Source organism: Zosterops lateralis (genome assembly GCF_965231275.1).
Source record: "Zosterops lateralis genome assembly, chromosome: 10".
NCBI lineage: Eukaryota > Metazoa > Chordata > Aves > Passeriformes > Zosteropidae > Zosterops > Zosterops lateralis.
In genome coordinates this window covers 24,542,797-24,555,708 of record NC_139770.1, presented here as the reverse complement: position 1 = coordinate 24,555,708, position 12,912 = coordinate 24,542,797, and the positions used below count along the sequence as shown (strand labels likewise).

At 46.1% G+C, this 12,912-nt stretch overlaps 1 protein-coding gene across 1 annotated transcript in view; it reads left to right on the top strand.

Moving 5' to 3' along the window:
• Positions 1–4,368: 4,368 nt before the first annotated feature.
• The window catches only part of LOC310913389 (glypican-5-like), a gene marked incomplete at its 5' end in the record, with an annotated part of 336,550 nt that continues 328,006 nt past the window's right edge, over positions 4,369–12,912 (top strand). Inside the window, one exon of the mRNA XM_083868783.1 lies at positions 4,369–4,534. Coding sequence (XP_083724909.1) covers positions 4,369–4,534 — 166 coding nt within the window. The remainder of the gene's footprint in view (positions 4,535–12,912) is intronic.

The window sequence follows — 12,912 nt, the reverse complement described above, 5'->3', positions numbered from 1 at the left end:
GATACAAAAGAATCGTTCTCACACTGTTGAAACAATGGAAAAACATGAGAAAATGGCAGTATCTTCAGCACTGTCTATAGGATGTTTTCTCTGAACTAGTCTGTCCTGGCTTGCTGGGTTGTCACATCAATTGTATTTCTTCCATAGGTCTTTGATTGGTTGGTGGTCTTATTAATTTTTTTCAAAATTAGTGTTATGTTAGAGTTAATGACAGTGTTTTTCAGGTATGATGGGGTTTTTCAGGGTAAAAAAAGGTACCACAGGCACTTCTAAAGAGTGCATTTCAATAGGTCTGGTAAAGTGAAAAATATCCCTGAAATAATGAGGCAGCACAGGAATACTGCATTCTGACCATCAAAAAGGTCTACACACATTTTTTCTCTGTGGAGTACATGCAGCATGGGAAACAATTCATGGTGTGGCAGCATGATCATTCTCTTTGTGCTCAGTACTGGGAGGGAAGGAGAAGAGAAGGAAATGGGATCTCTAAACAAACAAACAAACAAACAAAAAACAACAATGGTAGGCATAGACTGGTATTTTTTCTAATAGTTTCACAGTGTTCATCATTTAACAGGATGAGAAAATTTTGAGTAAAATCACCAGAAATAATTTTCTACCAGTGCTTTTTAGTCTTGGCATATTTATGAATATTTAATGCACAATTTTTTTACTATTAAGGTCTATATTTAAAATTTCATACTCAGCTTTAAAGTTTGCTCTGACTTGAAATAGTCTTCAGATAATAAATTTAACTTTCTTAAAAGAAGAAACACCAGAAAATTATAAAGCCCTGAAAAAGGAAACTAGTCTTAATTAAATGATTTTACACTTCTTTTGAGGCTGATTAAGATATTTTTAAATGAAAATCAGCATGTCATTTGGGCTTATCCCAGTAAGCCCATAAATGGGTCCCTTAATTTTACTTCTGTCCACTGAGTTCTTCAGGTGCTTCAGTGAAACTTGAAGAACTGGACCTCCAAAGATAAAATAAGGCTGTAAAGACTGGATTGCTGGCTTTCCTGGAATGGCTGAGACACAAACAGCAAAGCTCTCCTCTGCAAGCCAAATTGGCAAGAGCAGACCTTGTGCCCATTAAGTCCCATTGGTGGCAAGTCCCGTTGGAGATGAGCTTATCTTAAACATAAGGGAATTAGTCCAGCTTCCATTTAAATCACTGGCAGAGCTCCAGCTATATTCAACCAGAGAAGGGCTGAGGCAGCAGGCACACAAAACCTTGTTTCTAGGCCTGATCCCAGCTTTTCTTACACAGCCAAAGCTCATGCTGAGTACTGTAGTCACTTTAGCCGGATTAGGCTGAGAGGATTGTTTGGGCAGATTTATGTGGCCATTCATTGTAAGAAGCACTGATACAGTTCTCAGTGATGTACAGTTGATAAATATTCATTTGTTAAAATACAAGACACCTGTTGACAAGGTAAACTGTGATTGTTCCAAGCAAATTGCTCAAGTGTGGTAGAATGTCATGTACAATAATTGGCTAAACAGCCCTCGTGTTAACTGCAGCCCTGTTCCAGCAAAGCACTCAGGCGTGTGTTTGCCATTAAGCACCTGCCTACCTCCACTACAGCCAGCCTGACTGCCCTGCTCCATGTGGAGTGTGTGTTTTGGAGAAATGGGGGCTGAATTCCTTGGAGCCTTTGGAGAAATGAGGGCTAAATTCCTTGGAGCCCACTGTATTGTGCCTGTGGTGTGTGTTCCCAGTCCTCTGGGAAGTCAAACACGATGCCAGGTTTGGGGATCACTTTGTAGGGTCTGTCACTTTTCACTTGCTGGGTTTAAGCAGCAATCTTGGATGCTCAGTGGTGCCAGAAGGGTCTCATTTGTCACCTGAGCAGTGTCAGGGGGTGTGACAGGTAAGTGTCAGCCCCGGGATGCAAGGGCCAGCATTTACCTGTGGACTGTGTGCATGCACATCACCTGGGGCTGCTCAGGTGATAACGACAGTCTCCTTGTTACACCTCATTGTTATGGACATAATCATCAGCAAAAACACACAGCTGAGCAGTGTTGGGAAGGTCTATTTTTTTTCTTTTGGAGGAGGGGAAAAGAAAATCAAATTCCAGCCTGAAAAATGTAACATGCCATCTTTATTTAATGCTTCTCAAGACAGATACTACAAAATCACAAGGAACGTAAATGTTTCCTTATGTAATGAAGTAACCAGCATTACATGTATGCACATTCCAGTTCACTGAGTTTTCTGCTGGACACAGGAACAATTCTGGGTCCTCAGCAGGATTTTGAGGCAAGGAGGGGAACTGGAGATGATGTAATGGACTGTCCTCTGCTAACAATATGAGGACCAATTAAAAAGTACAAATAAGTGACATAACTTAAAAAAACAGGTGATGAAAAGAACATCCATCATATAAAGATGAGGCACTAAAACAAATGATGTTGGAAAAGAACTAGGGATTTGAATTTGCCACCCACTGAAAACAATAGCAAAAACCCCACTGAATTAAATGCCTCAAGCCCTTGCACAGGATTGATTGGATGCTATTCATAGAATAACATATATGCCAAATAATGTTGTTATTTGTCAAATAAACTATTTGTCAGATCCATCATCCTGCCATTTCTTTTCTGGCAGAACTCCCACTGAAGTCAACAGGGGTATTGTCTGAATAAAGTCTTTTAGGATTGGGCCTGAGGTTAAACAAAATGCAACTGGGGGCAACTTGTTCATCTTCACTGGGTTCATAAACCCAAATGCTGGACCATAGTTTGGCAGCTGGGGTACTGTGCCTTATGATGCTAATTTGTTCTGTCACTTACGCTGATTACTCCCTCATCTCTCTTTAATCTACCTGTTGCCACCTCGATTTGTTAATATGTGTGTGTAATGTCAGCCTTGCTGGCTGTATAACCTGGCCCTGTGTCCATGGGCTCTGGATTTCCTGGGGGCCAGCCCTTTTGGTGTGCTGGGCTCTTGCGTGACCTTGGAAAACTGCAGGAAGCGCCAGGGATGCAGCTCCAAACTGGGTGAGCAGAGGGCTTTCAAGGTGACTCATTCTCTACTTTTGAATTAAGAAGCCTGATTACACGGCTGGTCTGTTCTTCCAGTTTGTTTTTACTTTTAGTTTACGAGTTAAATGGTCTACATCAGATTGTTTGAGGGTTTTATTCTCAAAAAAAAAAAAAAAAAAAAAAAAAAAAAAAAAAAAAGAAGGAAAATTATTCTCTTGTTGTTGTGATAGGAACAAAGTTAAAACAAGTAAATTGTTTAAAGGATTTGCGATTCTAGCTATTAAAATACAACTCAGGCAACTTCAGCACTTGAGCTCAGCCTCTCATTACTACCTATGGGAATGTATAACGGTTAAATTAGCTGCAGGTGGGCTCCCCTGCTGCTCCAGAAGCACATTAGAAGCATCTTGAGGGTTGCAAGTAACCTTCAAGAAATCAGACGTAACTGCCTCAAACAATAGTCATTCTTGTGGCTGGTAACGTGCTCCATATGCCGGAGAGGTGCTGCGCAAATGGGACTCTCTGTGGGAGGGAGACTGCTTCGGTCTGGCTTCTCTGGAAGTTGAATGTTTTTGTGAAATGGGAAATGTCCACAGTTGTTGAGCATAGTTCTGTGCTCCAATGTGTGGTAAGGCAGTTGACACCGAACTTACTGAGGGCAGAGAAAAGATCGCAGACCAGCTCTCTGAAGGCGGTGCGATCCCCAAATGCCCTATGCTCCCAAACCGCATAGGATGGAACTGCTGCTGGTTTTGGTACAAACGAACAATTTATATCTGCATTCGGTGTAGAAGGATATGTTTCCTGGGGTAAAGTTTCCATTCTGTGCAGGGACTGTCGGCTGGAGTTAACACTTGACACGCGAAGACCCTTCCGTGTCATCTGCTAGGAATTTCAGGACCGAAGCAAACCGTGAATGAGTGTGCGACCTGCAGCGCTTGGGGCTTTACACCTCGTGCAGTGTTTGCTCCGTACCTGTTCTCAGCAGCCCAGCGCCGAGCGCGCATCTCCCCTCCCGGCGCTCCCGGTGACGGCGCTGCCCGGGCCGGCTCCGCAGGGACCGCCGCGATGCTCCGCGCAAACTTGGCCGTCCCGCGGGGCCGGGCGGGAGCGGCTCAGCGCTGTCCCCCGAGCGGGTCCCGTTCCCCGCCGCCCCCGCCCGGCTGGGGCTCCGCGCCCGCCGCCCTCCCCGGCCCCGCCGCGCTCGGGGGGCGGTGGCGGCCCCCGGGCCCCGCGGGGAGGGGCGGGGAGGGGCGGCGGCCGCTCCCGCCGAGGAGGAGCGCGGGCGGCGGGCGGGGGCAGCGCTGCCGGGACCGGCTGAGGGCCCGCGCCCCGCAGCGCTCGGGCCGCCCGCGGCCGTGGCCGGGGTGCGAGATGGCCGCCGGCGGGAGCCGCGCCGTCCTGGGGCTGTGGCTGCTGGCGGCGGGGCTGTGCGGCGCGGCGGCGGCGGGCAGGTCCCCCAGCTGCCACGAAGTGCGGACGGCGTTCCAGCTGCGGCAGATCGGGCCCCTCAAGCTGGTCCCCGACGTGCCCACGGCCGGTCAGTACCGAGGCGCCCGCGGGTGGCCGCTCCGCTCCGGGAGGGCTGCGGGGCTCGGGGCCGGGGCCGGGCTCGCCTCAGCCGGGGGCCTGTGAGGTCCCCGCTCCCTCCGGCCGCCCTGAGGGCTCGGGAGCGGCAGCGGAGCCGGCTGGAATAGCTCAGCATTTCCCAGGGAAGGAGAGCGGCGCGACTCCTGCGCTCTTACATTGCACAGGTGTTGCTCATCGGTGTGCACAGCCAGCAGCGGGGTTTTCGTGCCCGCGGCTGGGACCGGCGCGATCGCTGCGCGGGTACCGGGGCAGGGCAGGGGCTCCTCACGGGAACGGTGCCTGTGGCGGAAGGCGAGTCAGTGGCCGGACAGCTTGGCAGGCTTGTTTTGGGGGCAGATGTGGGGTTCTCAGACGGGTGGTGAATTCGCTGTGAGTTCTGACTCGGGAAGAGTCGTCTTGCAGATGAATTCGGGAGCGCTGTCACAAGGAAAGGCAGAGGTGACACCTTGGAGGGACACAGCCAACAGAACTCGGCTTTTGCTTAGTTAAGCAGTAAGTCTGCAGCACTTGTGAAAGTTGATGAGCGGAGTGTTGTTCCGTTTTGCCTCTTCAGTTCGGGAACAATGCCTGACAGCACTGAAAGGGGAAAGTAACACACACTTAGGAATAGACTTTTTATTGCGTATTCTACGACTAACTTGGTAAGGAGATGAAGCACTTCATAATTAAACTCTCATGAATGCATCATATATCTAGATAACATTCCTCACTTTTACATGTTTTCCAATCTAAACAGTTCAGTGAATCTGTTAAAGAAAATGTTTGCAGGCATTGGAATAAAAAAGCGACTATCAATCTCTGAACACAATTTCCAGCTACCTCATGCCACTGCAATTGCCTCTAGGTGTGTGGTGGTACAAGTTTCAAGTTGGGTGGTTGTTTTATTATATTTATTTATTTATTTATTTATTTATTTTCCCGAAGAGTTCAATTCAAAGGCTGTGGAGTTTCATTTGAAAGACTTCTTGTCTTAGATGAGTTTTGGATACGTTTTCTGGCACGGGTTTCTGTCTTGGGGATTAAATTTGATCGGCCATTGGGGTGATCTCTCGTGGCTGTAATCGATTGCAGAGTGCTGGTGATCTTCACTTTGCATGAGGGAGTTGAGATGACACAGGAGTGTAGAGTTACCTGTGGAGGCGGAATCATTTGTCATTTTCTGGCAAGAAGAGATTCGCAGGAATGGCGTTTTGAAGCTTGGTATTGCTGTTCTGTGCTGATAGATGGTGGTTGTTTTGGAGAGCTAAAAGAGAGGCAGATCAAGGCTTTTCACCCATTTTGATGGATGCTTAACCCTCTTTCCTGAGCTCTTCCTGGAAGAAGTTCTTCCAACTTTAAATCGATGCATGTACATTATGTATAAAACTCTAGTGCTGTAGAGGAAACTTTCTCAAAAAGTTGCCTGCTTTCAGAAGGAAGGTGCAGGTCCTGTGATACTGAAGAGAATCACAGAATCATGGAATGGTTTAGGTTGGGAGGAACCTTAAAGCTTATTTTGGTCCAACCCTCCTGCTGTGGACAGATTTCATTGTCGTCTTGTGTCCTGTCCAACTTCCCTGTTGAATAATAAGCTCTCAGAAAAGAAATGGCAAGAGAGAAGGTGAGGGAGGGTAATATGCTTTTAAATTTTAGCTCATAAAGGTTTCCTTTGAAGAGGGTTGGAGCAGAGCTGAGGAAAAGTGGTGTGTATTGATCTTCCCTGTTCGTTGAGTATCACTCTGCTCCACCAAAGCTCGCGTGTTTTAATGATCCCTTGCTGGGCAGTAATGCCTCCTGTCTTGTGCCCTGCTTTAATTAAATACTGAAGTGTTTCCCAGCATTTTCATGGGCAGCTGTTATCAGCGAATATATTTTAATATGCACACATTTCTCCTGATGTTGAGGCTCATTTTATTATGCATTTTAATGCCACACAAATGTGGAAGTACATCCCCTGGAGATGTTGGATAGCAGCTGAAGTGGAGCAGTGCTGGGCAGCTGGGTGTGACCCTGGGGAGCAGCGTGCTGGGCTGAACTGAGCCCTGAGCAAAGTGCCAGGAGCTTCCTGCTCACTTCTGCTCATGTGGGCCAGACCTGCCCTACCCTGCCCTGGGGTGCTCCTCACTCACCTGCTTGTTCATTTTGGCTTATGTTCTCTAAAAATGAAACTTTTGCAGTCCTGTTGTCTGTGTACTAGATATTTTCAGTCACTAAAGTGTTGAAAGCCCTTGGCTAATCTCAAGCCGGTTTTTATAGACTCATACAACAAATCTGGCAGAGGTTAAAGTCTTAATGATTATTAGGTTCTTAGACCCTTCAGGAAAACCAGCAGCTCATTCAAGGAGAGAGGCCCAACCCAGTGCCTGGGGAGGGACTGACAGACAGACAGGTGTCAATTTTCTGTCTCTTATGGGTGGTGCCCATTTCACCTGCAATCAAATGAAATAGTTGGGAGAATTAGTAGCCTACACTCTCCTGTGGTGTAGCTGTGGTGGCAGTGCTGAAGCTGTCAGCTTGTGAATCTGGGATGCAGCAGAGGATCCTGGAAATGACCTCACAGGGGCTGCTGGGCTGGGAGCTGCTTCCCTGTGCTCACCTGGTCTGCAGCCAGGTTGCTGGGATTGCTGAGTGGGTGGGTCAGAGCTGTCAGCATGGCCTGGAATGAGGGGGAGGGTTTGAGCAGGATCTGCCAGCCTCCTGGAGAAAATGTAGTGGCAAGGGAAGGAGGAAGACTCCTAAGGAGAAAAAAAAAGGCTTTTGCTTTTTAGGTGTGATGTGCATCTGGCAGCAAGATGCCTGAAAATCATCACCTGAATGAGCTCTTAGAGATGAGTAGGAGTTTTCTTTTAAATTTCTCTTTTACAGCTTCCCCCAAAAGACATGAGATATTTTTCTACTCTGAAGCCTAGTCCATTGATGAGTGCAGGGCTAAGGACACGTTTGGAAATGGGATGGGTAAGACATCCACACTGCAGATCTCCTTGGTCTGTCTGTAAGACTCTCTTCTCCTCTGGTGGAATCTGTGCTTCTCTGGTACCCTACTTTTTTGGAGCAAATGGCATGTTTCAAGGGTAATTTGCTGCAAATAGCAAAGATTAGTCAGGTAAATGTACTCCTGCCTTGGCTGTGATCCACAGGAAGGGGTTTTTGTGCCTTCCCCAGACGGAGAAATGAGGTAATACGTCCCTGATGGTGTGCTTTGGTTATCACAGACTGAGCTGGGATGTTTTTGTAGGAGCTCCTTGTTTGACATTTTGATATGAGAGGATTCTAAGCTGTCTCCAAGGGTGGAGGGCTGTGTTAATCCTGCCAAGGGACTAAGCCTTTGGTTCCAGGGAGTCTGGATAGCTCCAACCTGATGCGTGCTGCCCTGTCTGGAATGGCTCCCAGCGGGGGCTGCCTTGGCCATACCTTGCGAGCCCCGGGTTGTGTTACAGCCTCCCCTGTGCCCTGCCACGGGCTCTGGGAGGAGTTCTGGACACTCCCAGATTTTTCTGGGACATGGAGCTTGGTGGTGCCTGCCTGTCACTGCTTTCCAAGTTCTCAGGAGGAGAACTGAATGAACCCAGCTGAAGTCTGTGATGTGACCACGTTCAGGCAGTGAATCGTAACAGAAGCAGAATAAAAGTCCTCTTGTGATTCCTTTGGTAATCGTGTAACCACGAGAGCGTCCTACTCACGCATATATGCTCAGTTCTCCATCTGGCTTGTTGACTAGTGTCTGAGCATGCAAAAATCCCAGTCTGTAAACATATGGTAAGTAGAGAGAGAAGAATTGGGCTGATTCCTGGGAAGCATGGGAAATATGTCATTTGTGAAAGATTTTTAGGAACTCTACGTTATAAATAATCATCTTGTAGAAAACTACCCAAGGGATGATTAGCTTTATCTTGTTGTACTACTGGGTTACAAAGAGCACAGAAGATGCCCAGGCTGTGCTCAGGAACTTGCTTCTGAAGGGCAAGTTAAGTTCTGTTAAAAGCTGCTCTATTCTCCTATGTTGTCCTGCACCTTAAATCAGCAGGTGCGTTCATTACTGTGTATATATTGAATATCCCATTGTAGAGCTGGACATGCATTAACAAGTTACACATTAAAACTGTTTTACTTTCTGAACAATGACAGTCAAAGTCCTGGATTCCCACCAGAAGCCCCTTGCTGCGTGTGGTGCATGCATTAGACTGGATCCCATCCCACCTCAATCTGTGGCACAGCTCACATGTATTTGAGAAAGGAGCATGAGCTAGATCCCTATTTTGTATATGTTTGTCTTAGTTTGAAGAGACAGGAGTCTGTAAAGGAAGGCAAAAGCCTCCTGTGAAGTGGAAAAGGTAAACCCCCTCCCTCCCTCCGAATTACCACAATTTCAAAATAAAAAAAACAGCTCTCAGGCAAAGGTATGGGAATGGGAATAATAGTTATTTACTAGAAAAAACTAAAATAAAAAAAAAAGAACAACAAATGTAATTAGTACAAACAAAACTACTGATACAGTCAGAAAACCTGACACCCTGAGGAGTCAGGGTGTTGGTAATAGTCCAGTTGGATGGTGGCTGTGCCTCCTGCAGTGGCAGATGAAATGCTGCTGAAGCAGAGATCCTGTAGAAGGATATAGTTCTCTGTGAAGGTCTGGTGATAGAGTAGATGGGCCTGGTCCTCCTCTGGGAATCCAGCAGGGAAGAAGCTGCTTCTCTGGGAATCCAGCGAAGATGGCTGCTCCTCTGGGAATCCAGTGGAGAAAAAACTGGGCCGATGGCTTAGACCAAGCTTATTTTATGCAGGTAGGAATGCTTGGTTCCTCCTTCTGGGTGGAGCATCTCACAATGGGATGATGTACCTTATCAGTCATGCAGTGAGTCACTTAATGGCCCATTAGCAGGAGACATCTCCCCGGAGGGAGACATTGTTCTTGGAAGAGATAACTGCCCCCCACCTCCAACAGATGGCAAATAGAATACATTCTTATCTCACAAATCCAGGACAATGTTCAAGAATAGCTATTAAATTGCCCATTTTCTTATGAAGTGGGTCATGCCACACTCTGTTTTCCTGGTTTTTTTTTTACTACTGCTCAGATTTTCTGCCTCCCTGATGAGAACCCCAAGGTTCCCCTGGTAAAGATGGAGTGTGAAGGCATTTTGCTCACTGTGATATTCTGTCAGTGTCTGCTGTATGTCAGAGACATGGACTTGTTGAATTGGCTCTGGGAAGGTTTTGCCCCATCAGAATGGGAGACTAAACCCCTCTGGTGTGAGCTGCAGTTTGCACTTGGGTGTTCTGTCCACCTGCACGTGTGATTCTGTGGGGCTGGCTGCAGTAGGGTGGATGAAGGGAACATCTGGGAAGAAACACTGCTGGATGAGCACAGGCATAGGAACTGTATAGCGTGGCTAACATTGTTTTAAAAGGCACAAAAAATAGTCCTGTTTCCTTGAGGTTCCTGTTTCTTTTTGACAAACTTGATTGTTATCCAAATTTGAAATGTCCTCTGTATTACTTTGCAGCTTGTTACAGTGGAAAGTGTTTGTTCTGTTACACTTTGTCTTTGCTTATTTATGAACACACAGGCTTCTTGGTGATTTATATCACAAAGGGGGTGAGATACCTTTTGGAGGGGTAGACTGGTCCAATGTGAGATGAATTCTGTTCCTATCTTTGTTCTTCTCTGAGTAGCCCAGAGCAGTTGTGCCTCAGTTTCCCTGTCTACAGGCTACTTCATGGTATATTGCTGTGTGCAGCTTTATTGCTGAAAACCCACCGTGAAAGGGTGGTAGATTACAGCCAGAAAAGATATCACTGAGCTATACCTTCCCTTCTTCAGGCTGGTTTTCATTTAATTCTTCCCTTGGGTGAGGGAAAACGCTAGAAGTGACGTTGGTTTCTAAACTGGAAACTGAACCTGAAAGTTGTCCTCCTTCACTTCTCTCATCCGGCTTCTGAGCAGTCATCGGCTGTGGTCTGTGCTTGCTGAAATAGCTGTTCTGAGTGGAAGGAAAGCTTTGCTTTTGCAGCCTGCAGCTCCTCTGGAGTAAGAATCCTTCCTTCATTAATCTTTTCAGGATTTTATAGCACTCTTCAGGCTCAGACTGTCACCAGAAGTGTTAAGCTGAAGCTAGTGATGATGACTGTGGATACAGGGGAGGTCTCACCAGCAGTAACATCTTTTTTCCCCTTCTTTTCCCATGTCTTAAATTTCTGTTTGACACAGGACCAGCTGCCCACTCTGTAATGTCCCCTTGGGAGTAATCTGTAGGCAGAAAAAATGTGTTTAAACTTACTTAATGCCTCATAAAAATGGAATTGCAGTTCCACTGCCAGATGGAAACCTGTAGTTTTCATATCCATGAGCCCCAAAAAACATTGTCCTTGGTGACTTGCTTGAGCATTTGGTCCAGGTGAGGAGAAAAATGACTTAGTCACTCAGATCAGCCTTTCCTGTAAATGTCTTGGGAAGGTGTCCAAGAGTCAGCAGAGAACCTACTCTATCCCAGCACACAATCTTCTTGTCAGACTGAGTCAAGTATTGCTACAATTCACATGGTCTGTTCATTCTCCAAGAAATGTCTGCTGATAAGAGTCTGTAACGATTTTTATTTTTAGTGGTCAGCTCGAGATCTGCTGATTCTGGAGTGGAACTGGACCTTGGGATGGAAAACAAGCTTAGTAAGAAATGACTCATCCTAAAATACTGGTGGCTCTCAAGAGCTGCCTCTGGGATACCTTATGGGCCGCTGAAGTTTTGATACCAGATTGGTACCAGAAAATAACAGAAAAATAATGTTCCCACAGCCCCAAGCCAGCGTGGCAGGTCTGAGCAGACAGTTCTTAACCAAAGGGCTGTATTAATGAAAAGGCACTAATGTGATAAGTGGAAACAAAATTGGCACGATAATCGCTATATAAATCAATAAAATAGATCAAAAATAAATAAGAGCTTTTATAAGGATTAATCATGAAAAATGTCATAGCCTGAGGATCTGTAAAAAGCAAAGATATGTCTAAAATGCGCCCTGTAAAATGTAGTTAAATGGTTTTGCTTTTAAATGGTATAAAACTAGAGTTCTAAATACTGTAAAGTCTTTGTAATTGAATCTTTGTCCCATGAAAACATAAAATGACATGATAAAGAGGCATATGTTTAATAATAGCTCAAATGCATACACATACTAGTTTAGAAATAGCTTTTGCTTCTAGGGGAAAATATAAATTTTGATGGATCTGAGTCAGTTCCCAGACAGCAGCCAGGCTTGTGACAAAATTTATAAGGAGTGTATCAGTCTGTTGATTAGGTATCAGTATTTAAGATGATAGGTTGGTTCTCATATCCATGAAGATACATTTAAAGGCATTTGCTTTGTTCACATACAAGGAACTTCTGAGCAGCACCAATGGATGAAATAAAGCATCTAGCTAATATAATGATTTATCCTAAGGATAGAATAAGATAGGGAGGCAAGCCTGTTTAAATCTTCTGCCAAGCAGTTAGGATTTAGTGTTTTAAGGCAGTATATTATTTGATGACAAAACACACAATATTTCTGCACAGGATCTTCTGTTCAGTTGCACAAAAATAACCAGAGCCTCAAGCTAAGAGCTGGGTGCACAGGATTCCATAGCACAGACTGAGGAAGGCAAGGTTTTTCCCCATTTGTGTCCTGCCTGACCCAGGGTGGTTCTCCAAGTGTGCTGGAGACTGGACCCTGAGGTGAGGACAGGGAACTGCCTGTGTTGTGTGTGGAGCAGCCATAGCAGGACTGTGCCAACCTCCCTGGCACTTCTTTATGGCTGCATTTTGTCCCTTACAACAGCTAAATATTCTTTATGGCAGTGCTGGTGATGACACAGTGAGCCCTTTGTGTCTGAGCTGCTGTAGCAGCACTGCTCTGTCAGACCACCCTGTGGAAGAAGCCAAGGACCACATTTGCCTCCCTATTTCAGGATGTGAAATGAAACTCAGGTGACTTTGATAATTCCATGCTGAGTCCAGTAGGGTTGTGGTGTCTCACGGCAGGTGAAGCTCCACAGCTCGGTGGGGTGGCACCCAGCGGATCCCTCTGGGTAAGCAGTGGTCACTTCTGTCCAAGGTGCTGCCCAAAGGCTGACCCTGGCTCTCTGACAGATGAGTTTTATGGATTGCTTGCCTGTCCTGGAGTCTCTTGGGGCTCTGGGCCATTGTGCAGCACCGAGCAGCTCAGCAGTGTTACACAAATGATTTATGATGGAGCAATCACAACCTTGCCTTTTCTTGTGGATGCACAATATGCATTCACTTCCAGGAGAAGGGAATCTATCTATTTTAGTCCTTTCAGTACATCAGTTTTAAAGCAGGGTTATTAATTACCTTCTTAG